Source organism: Mirounga leonina, unplaced genomic scaffold (genome assembly GCF_011800145.1).
Source record: "Mirounga leonina isolate KUSES-001 unplaced genomic scaffold, KU_Mleo_1.0 Mir_53, whole genome shotgun sequence".
NCBI lineage: Eukaryota > Metazoa > Chordata > Mammalia > Carnivora > Phocidae > Mirounga > Mirounga leonina.
In genome coordinates this window covers 71,347,254-71,359,026 of record NW_023270807.1, presented here as the reverse complement: position 1 = coordinate 71,359,026, position 11,773 = coordinate 71,347,254, and the positions used below count along the sequence as shown (strand labels likewise).

The 11,773-nt window shown below is 37.4% G+C and overlaps 2 protein-coding genes across 4 annotated transcripts in view; one reads left to right on the top strand and one right to left on the bottom strand.

Annotated features, from left to right (window-relative positions):
* The window catches only part of KPNA5 (karyopherin subunit alpha 5), a 51,081-nt gene extending 49,322 nt beyond the window's left edge, over positions 1-1,759 (bottom strand). The window contains exon 1 of one of the 2 annotated variants that reach the window (XM_034990373.1): positions 1,517-1,759. In XM_034990373.1, the coding sequence (XP_034846264.1) occupies positions 1,517-1,520 (4 nt within the window). In that variant the 5' untranslated portion in view covers positions 1,521-1,759. The remainder of the gene's footprint in view (positions 1-1,516) is intronic. The other variant, XM_034990372.1, reaches the window with a different exon arrangement.
* A 2,041-nt stretch (positions 1,760-3,800) lies between these two features.
* Positions 3,801-11,773, top strand: part of ZUP1 (zinc finger containing ubiquitin peptidase 1) — a 28,999-nt gene continuing 21,026 nt past the window's right edge. For both annotated transcript variants that reach the window (XM_034990369.1, XM_034990368.1), the window contains exons 1-2: positions 3,801-4,045; positions 5,345-5,917. In XM_034990369.1, coding sequence (XP_034846260.1) covers positions 5,359-5,917 — 559 coding nt within the window. In that variant the 5' untranslated portion in view covers positions 3,801-4,045; positions 5,345-5,358. The remainder of the gene's footprint in view (positions 4,046-5,344; positions 5,918-11,773) is intronic.

Below are 11,773 nucleotides of genomic sequence, written 5' to 3'. Positions count from 1 at the left end.
TAAATAAATAAATAAATAAATAAATAAATAAATAAATAAATAAATAAAATTAGTAGAAAATTTTTAGAAAGGAATACTTTTAAAAGGTAAAGAAACAAGTTTTAATATTTTCTCCCCATACCTGATTCAATTACCTTCTGCCTCCACAACCTACACACTGGACACTTCTTCTAAAACCATTACTCTAGGTGACCACATTAAAACCTTTAATATAAATATGTTAACCAAATAAAATCTACCCCCAACAACTCATATATCATTTGTTCCTTTTTCTGATGTAGTACTAACTTATTTAACACCGGCATCCTCACTGCAGTTGCTTTAAAAGGGACATAAAGTCCAAGAAAAATCATCTCTAAAGGTGCCTGACTCAACAGGATTGTTCCCTTTTCTGGAAAATAACTTTAAAAGACCGTATTTCAAAGGTTGCTATCTCATACAAGTTATTTTAAATATAAGAAATGCTATTCAGATACTTCAAATCCGCAGCAGAGGGATTTTTTTCCTTTTTCAGTCAAAAGCTTATTTTTCACTCAGCTCTTTCAAAAACTGTTTTGAGGTTGGGAAAGTAACTGGAATTCTAACTTCTTTTAGTATCTACTAACGGAACTTCTTGTGTCTCTAAAGACTCCATTTCCACGGCTTGGGTGCATATTAGTACAATTATACATCGGTACCAAAGTGCTGACTAGAACCCCTACAACCAAACAAGCAGTACTTAAAGACAGAAAGGGGAGAGCTGTTTCTTGTTTACCAAGGAAGAAAGTCGCTTTATGAATCACTGAGTGTAATTAAGAGACATCAAATCAGAGGTTTAAAAAAAATTTTTTTAAATGTTTTAAAAGCCTAACAGTAAATGCTGATGTCGTATTCTTTTGAAGTATCACTATCCCGTTTCACAGCTTTCAAACCCTTCATCTCTTAGGCATTACCGAGGAAACACTTACTAAATTTTCATCTTGGAAGGGAGCTGACAGGCTATTAGAGAAGCATCTAACCCACCCCTGCCGGCGTCCACACTGAGCCTTCCCAGGCACCTGCTGGCGGAACGCGACGGTGCGACAATTACCACCCGCCCCAGGGCCACCACTGCCGTAGTCTGGACACTGTGGAACTTCTAATATGCTGCGGGACTCACACAGACGCTGAGTCCCAGGAGTGCATGGCAACATTTGACAAGACCGGGTTCCGAGAACAGGAACCACCAAGGCGCGGAGAAGCAGAACGGCAGGAGGATGAGTTCGGCTGCTTAAGGCTCCTTCCGAGGGCCAGCCTGGCTGCCTGCGAGGATCTGTATTCCCCGCACCTTCGCGTCAGCAAGGACTAGGTCCGGCTGCCACGCCCCCGCCACCGCGGTCTCCCTCAGGGGAACCCGAGGAAAAAGACCTGGCAGCATGGCCTGGTCCTCAAGCCTTCGCAAGGAAAGGGGTAAATAACAGCGGCCCCTGGAACCAGTAACTCCCAAAGGGACCAAACCCGAGGTTCACCCAAACTGGCCTGTGTCACTCCCACTTACCCATTAATGTGGCAATACGCGGTGTCTTAACTTCCCAGCTCCCGGTTGCGGCGTCCGCTGCAGGTAACAGTGGGGTCGCCACTCCGCCCCTAGCGTTGAGCGTAACGACAAGGTTCGCCACTCAAGATGGCGGCTACCTGCGCCCCTTCCCCGAGACCCCGAGGCTCGGCTCCCAGAAGCCCTTGCAGGCGGCGACCGCAGTGGTGGCGGCTGCAGCTGCAGCGACCGGCGGAGGGGCGGAGAGAAGCGAGCGCCCCAGCTCCACCCACCGAAGGAGGAGCCGGCCGCTGCGCTAACTCCGGGATTGTAATAGGGCGCGGTCGCGGTGGCAGCGCTGTGTCCTACTGCCCTACTCCTGTGCGAGCTCTCGTTCATTCACTCATTCGTTGGTTTAGTTTGTTTATTCGGTCCTACAAAATAGTACTGATGGAGGGCCTAATCTGTGCTAGGCCCTGTTTTAGATATTAGAGCTGCTATAGTGTAAACAACGGAAAAATTCCAACCTCGTGGAGCTTTACAGAGGCTCTTTCCTTCTTCAGCTGCTTTAACCTCTTCCTGTACGTCCTGCTCATTTGTTTCAAGTTTTTCAATTTGCCATTTATTTAAAATTTGGATTCTATAACATCTGTGGATTTTTAACGAAAAGGTAGTCACTGATATATGAAATTAATACTTCCAAATAAAGAATTCTAAATTATTATAACACACATAGCTTTGTAATCCACCCTGGAGTTCAACAAACAGCATTGAAAAGAGACTATCTTCTAGAATATAGAAGATAAAAAACACATGATTCCTGCCCTGAGGAAGATCCTGTTTTCTATCTCTTGTTCTTTTTGTTTTCTTTTCTGAGAAATTTCTTGGGTTATCTTCCAGCTCTGGATTTAGATGGATAGATGATAGAGATAGATAGATAGATAATAGATAGATGGTAGGTAGATAGATTCTGCTATTGTATTTTTTAATTCTGCTGTTGTATTTTTAATCCCAAGAGCTATTTCCTATTTTTGATTCAGGAATTAAATATCTTTTTTTTTTTTTTTTGTCTCTCTGAAGATATCGATTGTAGTTTCCTTGAAGTATTTTTTTCCCCTTCATTCATTGTCTCTGATTCTTCAGAGTGTTTTTCCTTTTTGATCATTTTTGGTTTTCATCTTTCCTGCCACAGCTGTATTCTAAAGCCTGGTGATCTTTGAGTATCCATTCATATTTAAGAGTGAGACACTAAAGAAAACTATTGTAAACTTGTGTATCAGCTGATTGTTTACTTGCCAATTGTTGCCCTCCCTACGGAGTAATAACATGGGATCTTGGCTGTTTCATTGGAGGACTTTCTAAAAGCCCTTATCCGTAGGTCTTTTCTCTCAGACCAATGATTTTCCCTGGAGAAGAATTTTCTAATCTTACTAGAAGGCACATATCAGACATCAGAATGTGATGGGGGGGGGATGGCCTCATAATTCAGTATTTAGCTTTCACTATTCCCCACTTACAGTCCAACACCTTGACACCCCCTCCCCCCAACTCTTAGCTGTGCATTTCTGACTTAATTGCCTTTCTGGTTCGTCTTCTTCATGAAACCAAACCTATACCCTTCTGTTTTGGAGGGAAAGATCAGTCACTTGGCAACCTGGTAATGGAGGAAATCTGGAGGTAGAGTGCTTACTCCTTATTCAGACTTTTCAGCAAAATGTTCCTCTTTTCAGGCCCAGTTTTAGTATGTTTTTTAGAAGTATCTGGTCTTTAATTTCTGAACATTTCCAGAATTCTGGTGTATAAACCGATTTGTTTTTGTTGACTTCTCTTAGGCAAGTTAGTTACTACTCATCCATCCTTTTTCTAGCTTTCAAATGTTATTAAAATCTCATTAGCATTTATTTTTATTATTTTTATTCTGTCATTTTAGTAGATTTTGAGAGGCAGGGAATATAGATGTACATGTTCAGTCTGCCATATTAAACCACAAAATCCCTAACGTATTGTACATTATCAGATTATGCCACTCTCCTGTTTAAATATTCCAATAGTTTTCTACAAGAGCCTACATGATTTGGCCCCTGTCTTGATATACCGTGGCAGTCAGGCCCTAGGGTATTGTGTACTCGTGTAATGTCCTAGTACCCGTCATAGGAATTCATTCTGAAAATTCTCAGAGCCTTGTGTCCTCTAGTAAATTTAGAGTCATCACCCTGAACCGAGGATGCAAAAAAGACTACGACTCCCAGAAAACACTACAACCCAGACCGGCGTGGAGCAGTGCATGCCGGGAGTCTTTTCCTTCCGGCTGACAGAGGAAAAGCTTTTTTGAATGTGATAATGGAAGTGAAAGTATTTTGGCGGCGCTGGTTCTTGTCTTGGTTAACTGTGAATCTTTGGGTGTAGGGAGGGCCTGTCCCAGTCTTCCAGGCCGGGAAAGGTAATCGGCGCTGAACGTGCACTTCTCTGCGGGAGAGCCAGACGGCGTCCGCGGCGGACCCGAAGCGGAAGCCAACCATAAGGCAGTGTGACCGCGGCCGGATCTTTGGGCCGGTAGGAACTAACGGTCCCTTCCCTTATTCCCCCGGCCTCAACTTTGACTCAGTCAGTGTCTGGGCCGGTTTCGGGTCCTGGACATTGGCGCGGACTTTTGGGCAGACTGGACCTTGTGGCATTCGGCCTTTACGGCTTCTCTCACCTCCTGCCCAGCCTGTTACCTGTCATAGCCTCCTTACATCTCTCACCCACTTGATCTTATCAGAGTGTTTGGGAGTTCAAGCGTATCCCTCTGTCTAGCTGTGTCCCAGCCTCGGGAAAAGGAGAAACTGACGTTCTTTCCACGGGTGGTTTGGGAGAATTTCCTTCTAAAATCGGAAACTATTTTCACTGGTCTGAAGGGGAATAAGAAACATAAGGACAATGTAGCTTCTTACAAAGCTAAATTTATTCAAATAGTGGGAGTAGTTCCCTTATTTTTCTTTTCGTTTTTAAATAGTCCTTAGCTGAACGACATAGGAAGGTTGTGGCTGTGATTGCTTTTTTAAAAATTCTAAACAAAATCATCTTTTGTCCGTACCCAGTACTTTATTAGTCCATAAAACCCTAAAGAGACTGCTGATTTAGTACAATTCATTTTATAGGCCAAACCTCAAAGACATGAGCTGTCTTACCTAAAATTCTGAAACGTGAGATTGCAATCCAGTTCTCTTGGTTCTGGAATCTGTGTTCTTTGCTACCATGGTCACTCTTTTTATTTGGGTTGAGAGGACAGCGTTTGGAGTTTGACTGAATTGGCGTTTTGGATGACCATTTTCTGGCCTTGGTGACCTATCTGAGCCAGGGTTTCCTCCATATAGGATGATAATAATGCTACTTAAATTACTTTGATGTATCTAAAGCTCTTTAACTGTTAACTCCTGTTAGTAAGATGTATTTATTTACCCTCCCCATTGTTAACAACTTTAAGTTCCTGTATTTAGATAGACCAGTTGATAAGATTTCTTTTCGTTTTCTCTTAACTGACTTACCATACTTGGGCAATTTTATAAACATTATTTTCTTCTCTCCCTCAGACCAGACATGCTTTTTGAAATATATTAAAAATTATTTACTTTAATTTGAACTATTATTGCTTTTATTTTATTGAAACCCTAAACTTAAAATACAGTAGAGAAATTTTGGTTGAGATTTATAATGAAGTTTGTGCATTTGAGGAAACGTTAAGTACATCAAAAATATCTTCAAATATTCCAGCTTTAAATATTTGTTAAAAATTTGTTTCAAATCATTTTATAGAATGCATTTTTTTTCTTCAGTCTTTCAAACTTAAAATAATATTATATTCTTTTCTAGCTACCTGATGTACTATGCTTTCTTGTGATATTTGTGGTGAAACAGTAACCTCGGAACCAGACATGAAGGCTCACCTCCTAATTGTTCACATGGAAAATGAAGTTATATGTCCATTTTGCAAGTTGTCAGGCGTGAATTATGATGAAATGTGTTTTCATATTGAAACTGCTCATTTTGAGCAAAATGAACTAGAAAGAAGCTTTGAGAGGATCAATACAATACAGATTAGAACTTCAGATAACAGGAAAGACACCTTACAGTGTAGAATGGAAGTTAATTCTAGTGTCCATTCAGCTTGTGCATCTAATCATCCAAAAATTTCAGCTCAAAGCCTGCCTAATGATGGTACTTTAAAACATAAAGCCTTTTATTCGGAGAACTTAACTGAATCTAGAAAATTCCTTAAAAGTAAGGAAAAAGAGTGTGACCCATCTAAAATAAAAAGATCAATTTATGAAACAACGTACAGTCCTCCCGAATGTCCGTTCTGCGGAAGAATAGAAGATTGTAGTCAAGATATGGAAAATCATGTGAAAACAAAGCATGCTGATCTTTTAGACACTCCATCAGAAGGTAAGATACTCATTTTATGTAATAAGTAACAGTAGTGTCAGTTTAATATGTGGTGTTCTAAAAGTTGGTTTGTAAATCAGATTACTGCAAATGTGTTTTTTTTAAATTCAGCTTATAATGTTCATTTGCTATTATTACGATATAAAAATACAGTTGTGGAAAAGAATTTTTTATTCAGATAATAAATGTTTCAACCACACTGAGAGTAGTTTTAGAACCTTTCTGAGGAGGAATATACTAAGAGTCCATTTTTCAGAGGGCATTCTCTTAACACCAGCCCAGTGGCATCTGAACTCTCTTGGACTCTGATTTTCTGTGGTTCTGAGTTTCACTCCCTTATGATCAGAGAACACACTCTATGATTTTAGTTCTTTTAAATGTGTTGAAACTTGTTTTATCTACCAACGTATTGTATATGATCTATCTTGGTACATATTCCATGGACACTTGGGAAAGAGAAATATATTCTGCTGTTGTTGTCAATGGTTAGAGTGTTCTAAATTTGTCATTTAGATCATTTTGTTTGTATTCAGATCTTCTATATCCTTTCTGATTTCCTGTCTAGCCTTTTTTGAAAGGAGGTTGTTGAAGTCCATGATTATAATTGTGTATTTGTCTATTTTCCCTTTCAGCTTTCTCAGGCTTTATCTGTTTGGAGGCTCTGTTGTTGGTGAATACAGTACATTTAGAATCATCTCTTCTTCTTTACTGTTGAATTTTAAGAGTAATTTGTTTATTTTGGATATGAGTCCTTTATCAGATACGTGTTTTGCAGATATTTCCCAGTCTGGAGCTTGTCTTTTCATTCTTTTAACAGTGTTTTTCACAGAGCAGAAGTTTTAACTTTTAATGAAGTGCAACTTACTTGATTTCTTCATTTATGGATTGTGCTTTTGATGTTGTATCTAAAAACTCATCACCAAACCCAAGGTCACCTTTCCTATGTTATCTTCTAGAAGTTTTATAGTTATGAATTTTACATTTAAGTCTGTGATTCATTTGAGTTATTTTTTTAAAAGGTGTAAGGAGAGTCTAGATTCACTTTTTTAAAATTAATAAATATTTTTTACAGCAGTTTCAGGTTCACAGCAAAATTAAGGAAAAAGTACAGAGAATTCCATGTACTCACTGTCCTCATATACTCACAACCTCCTCCACTATCAATATCTGTACCAAGTGATACATTTGTTATGATCAATGAACTTACACTGACCCATCATTATCACCCAAAATCCATAGTTTCCATTAAGGTTCATTCTTGGTATTGTATATTCTATAGGTTTTGACAAATGTGTAATAACAACTACCCACCATTTTAGTTATCATGCAGAAGAGTTTCACTTCCCTAAAAATCCTCTGTGCTCCATCTAGTCACCCCTCCCCAACCCCAACCCCTGGCAATCACAGATCTTTCTACTATCTCTGTATTTTTGCCTTTTTCAGAATGTCATTGGAATCATACAGTATATAGCTTTTTCAGATTGATGTCTTTTACTTAGTAATATGCATTTAAGTTTTTCTCCATGTCTTTTCACGGCGTGATAGCTCTTTTTCTTAGGGCTGAATAATACTACATTGTCTGGATGTACTACAGTATATTTATCCATTCACCTACTGAAAAACATCTTTGTTTCCAAGTTTTGGCAATTAGGAATAAAGTTGCTTTAAATATCCACATGCAGGTTTTTATATGGACAGAAATTTTCTATTCACTTGGGTAAATACCAAGGAATGTGATTAATGGATTGTATAATAATAGTGTGTTTAGTTTTAATAAGAAACTGCCAAACTCTTTCACAGTGGCAGTGAATGAGATTTCCTGTTGCTCCACATCCTCACCAGCATTTGGTATTGTCAGTGTTCCAGATTGTGGCCATTCTAATATTTGTGTTGTGGTATCTCATCTTAATTTAATTTGAAGTGTTCTCTCATAAACATAAATGAACATCTTTTTGTATGCCTCATTACCGTCTGTATATCTTCTTTGGTAAAGCATCTGTGAGGGTCTTCAGCCCACATTTTAATCTGGTTTTGGTTTTCTTATTGTTGATTTTTAAGAGTTCTTTGTATATTTTGGATAACGGATCTTTAGTACATGTATCTTTTGCAAATATTTTTTCCCATTCTGTGACTTGTCTTCTTATTCTCTTTGACAATGTCTTTTGCAGAGCAGAAGTTTTTTATATTAATGAAGTCTACCTTATCATTTATTTTGTAACTTCATCATGCCTTTGGTGTTTTCATCGCCATATCCTAAGTCATCTAAGTTTTCTCCTATGTTATGTCCTAGGAGTTTTGTGGTTTCACATTTTAAGTTTAGGTCTGTGATCCATTTTCAAGTTACTTTTTGTGAAGGACATAAGGTCTGAGTCTAGATTCATTTTCTTTGCATTTTGATGTCCACATGTTCCAGCACCATTTGTTGATAAGATTTTCTTTCCTCCATAGTTCTGTCTTTGCTTTGTCAAAGATTAGTCGACTGGGCTATTAGTCTCTTTCTGGGCTCTCTGTTCTGTTCCATTGATCTGTTTGTTCTTTTTTCAGTACCACAGTGTCTTGATACTCTAACTTTTTACTGTTTTGAAGTCTGGTAGAGCCAGTTCTTTGACTTTGCTCTTCTTCAGTAATTGGTTATTCTAGATCTTTTGCCTCTTCATATAAATTTTAGAATCAGCTACTTAATAGCCACAAAATAACTTGCTGGGATTTTTTATTGTGATTGTCTGGAATCTATAGATCAAGTTGGGAAGTATAGACATTGTGGCAATATGGAGTCCTCCTATCATGAACAAGAAATATCTCAACATAGTTTTTCTTTGATTTCTTTCATCAGAATTTTGTATTTTTTCTCATGTATGTCTTTATATTTTGTTAGGTTTTTACCTCAGTATTTTTTTTTTTTTTGTATTAATTTGCCCAGTTGTGTCTTTCAAGGAATTGGTCCATTTCATCTAGTTTACAAATTTGTGGCATAGTTCATAATACAACTTTATTATCTTTGGAACGTACATGGGATATGTGATGTCCCCTTTTTTATTTCTGGTGTTAACAATCTGTGTTCTCTTTTTTCTTCTTCGATAGCTTGGCTAGAGGCCTTTGGTTTCATTGCTTTTCTCTATTGGTTTTCTGTTTTCAATTTCATTGATTTCTGCTCTATTTTTTTTTTTTTTAATTTCTTCTGCTTATCTTGGATTTACCTTGTTCTTCTTTTTCTAGTTTCCTGTAGTGGAAACCTAGCTGATTGCGTAGAATGTTATAAATTTCCTTCTAAGCAGTGATTTTGCTGCATTGCACAAACTTTAAGTTGTATTTTAATTTTCATTTATTTCAAAATATTTTAAAATTTACCTTGAGATTTCTTTGGTACATTATTTAAATGTGTGTCTAATCTCCAAGTATTTGGGGATTTTTCAGCTCTTTCTCTTAATTTTTGTTTATTTCCCTTGTAGTTTGAGAGCAGACTGTTTGATTATAATTTAATTCTTTAAATTTCTTAAGCTTTAATGGCCTAAATTATGTTTGATGGCCTAGAATGTGGTCTGTCTTGGTGAATATTTTATATGAGCTTAAGTAGAATGTGTATTCTGCTGTTGGATGAACTTGTGTATAAGCATCAATTATATTCAGTTGATTGATGGTACTGTTGAGTTCAGCTATATCCTTACTTACTTTCTGCCTGCTGGATTTGTCCACTTCTAAAAGAGTAATGTTAAAAATTCTCTAACTGTATAATAGCAGATGCGCCTGTTTCTTCTTGCAGTTCTGTTAATTTTTGCCTCATGTATTTTGACACTTTGTTAGGCCCATACACATTAAGGATTTTTATGTCTTTTTGGAGTATTGAACACTTTGTCATTATGTAATGCCCCACTTTATCCGGATAACATTCCTTGTTCTGAAATCTGCCCTCTCTGAAATTAATATTAGCTGACCCCGGATCTTTGTTTGGTTTTGGTTTTGGTTAGTGTTAGCATGATGTATCTTTCTCTATCCCTTCACTTTTAATCTATATTTGTATTTTTTTAAGATGTATTTATTTATTTATGAGGGGATATGTGAATAGGCAGAGGGAGAGAATCTTCAGGTAGACTCCCCACTGAGCACAGAGCTCACGTAGGGCTCCATCTCACAACCCATGAGATCAAACCAAGTCGGATGCTTAACCAACTGAGGCACCCAGGTGCCCCTCTATATGTGTATTTATATTTAAAATGAATTTCTTGTAGACAACACACAGGTAGGTCTTATATTTTGCTCCACCTTGATAATCTGTCTTTTAATGTGTATGTTTAGACCAGTGATGTTTAAAGTGATTATTCCTATAGTTAGATTAATATACCATATTTGTTATTGTTTTCTATTTGTTGCCCTTGTTCTTTGCTTCTTTTTTTGTCTTCGACTTTTTTCCTGATATTGTGGTTTAATTGAGCATTTCGTATGATTTTATTTTCTCTCCATGGGGAAAAACAGTTCATGCATGTAGTCTTTTGACCCTATTTGGCCACATAAGAATGATCCTTAGGCCTAGAACACTTCCTTCTCAAGAGATAGAGTTCTCACAGCCTGTGTATGGAAATATCTTTTCCTGTTTCAGGCAACAATATATACTCCTTTGTTTTACTTAAGCATGTGTGTCCTATGGCACCTGAACAGCCTTAATGCTAAATCTATCCTCTGCTGGAAGGGGATGACATCTTTCATTCTGTGGTGCAGGAGAGGTGTGTACAGACCAATTGCCCTGTGTGGGCTGCTGGAAGTGACCCACTGGCCATGGCAGACTAATGTCTAATACTGAAGAAGATCTTGCTCTTTCTCTGTTTACTGTGAGTCAAGTGTTCTGTCTAGTACTTGACAGCATTGTTTTCCGTGGTGATTCTGATATCAAGATGCATTTGGACTTCTACTCCTGATAATAGGCAAGAGATGTCACTTGCTCAGTACTCTCCTTTCTTAGCATATCAATTACACTTGTTTTTACTTTTTTAGTCCTTGGCCTAGAGTTTGCAGTATACATTAACAACTAATCCAAGTCTGCTTTTGAATAACGTATCACTATATGAGTACAAAGACCTTATAATAATAAGATATTCCTAATTCCTCCCCATCCCTTGTGTCATTGCTATCATTCATTTCAAGTAAATGTAAGCACACATGTATATACATATATATATACACACACACACATAATTTAATACGTTGTTGCTATTTTTATTTTGAATAAACTTACCTTTTGTATCAATTAATGAGAAAAATAAAAGTTTTTATTTTATCATCTCCTGTTTCTTCCCTGATGCTCTTCCTTTAAGGATATCCATGTTTCTGACCAATATAATTTTCCTTCTCTCTGAAGAACTTCTTTTAACATTCCTTGCACAATTTCCCTCAATTTTTGTCTGAGAAATTCTTTATTTTTCCTTCACTTTTGAGGGATAATTTTGAATGGTACAGAATTTTAGGTTGGTGGGGTTTTTTTTTTCTTCTGGAAACTTTAAATATTTTACTCCTCTCTCTTATTACCTGAATGATTTCTGAGAGGTTGTATGTAATTCTTATCTTTGTTCCTCTATAGGCAAGGTGTTTTTTCCCTCTGGCTTCTTTCAAGATTTTTTATCTTTGATTTTTCTGAAGTCTGAATATGATGTGCCTAGATGTAATTTTTCGTATTTACTGTGCTTGGTGTTTTCTGAGCTTCCAAGATCTATAGTTTGATGTCTGACATTAGCTTGGGGGATACTCTCAGACCTTATTGCTTTAAATAATACTTTTGTTCCTTTCTTTCTTCTCCTGGTATTCCCATTTTGTGTATGTTCTACCTTTTGCAGTTCTCCCACAGTTTTTGGAGATTGTGGGTTTGTT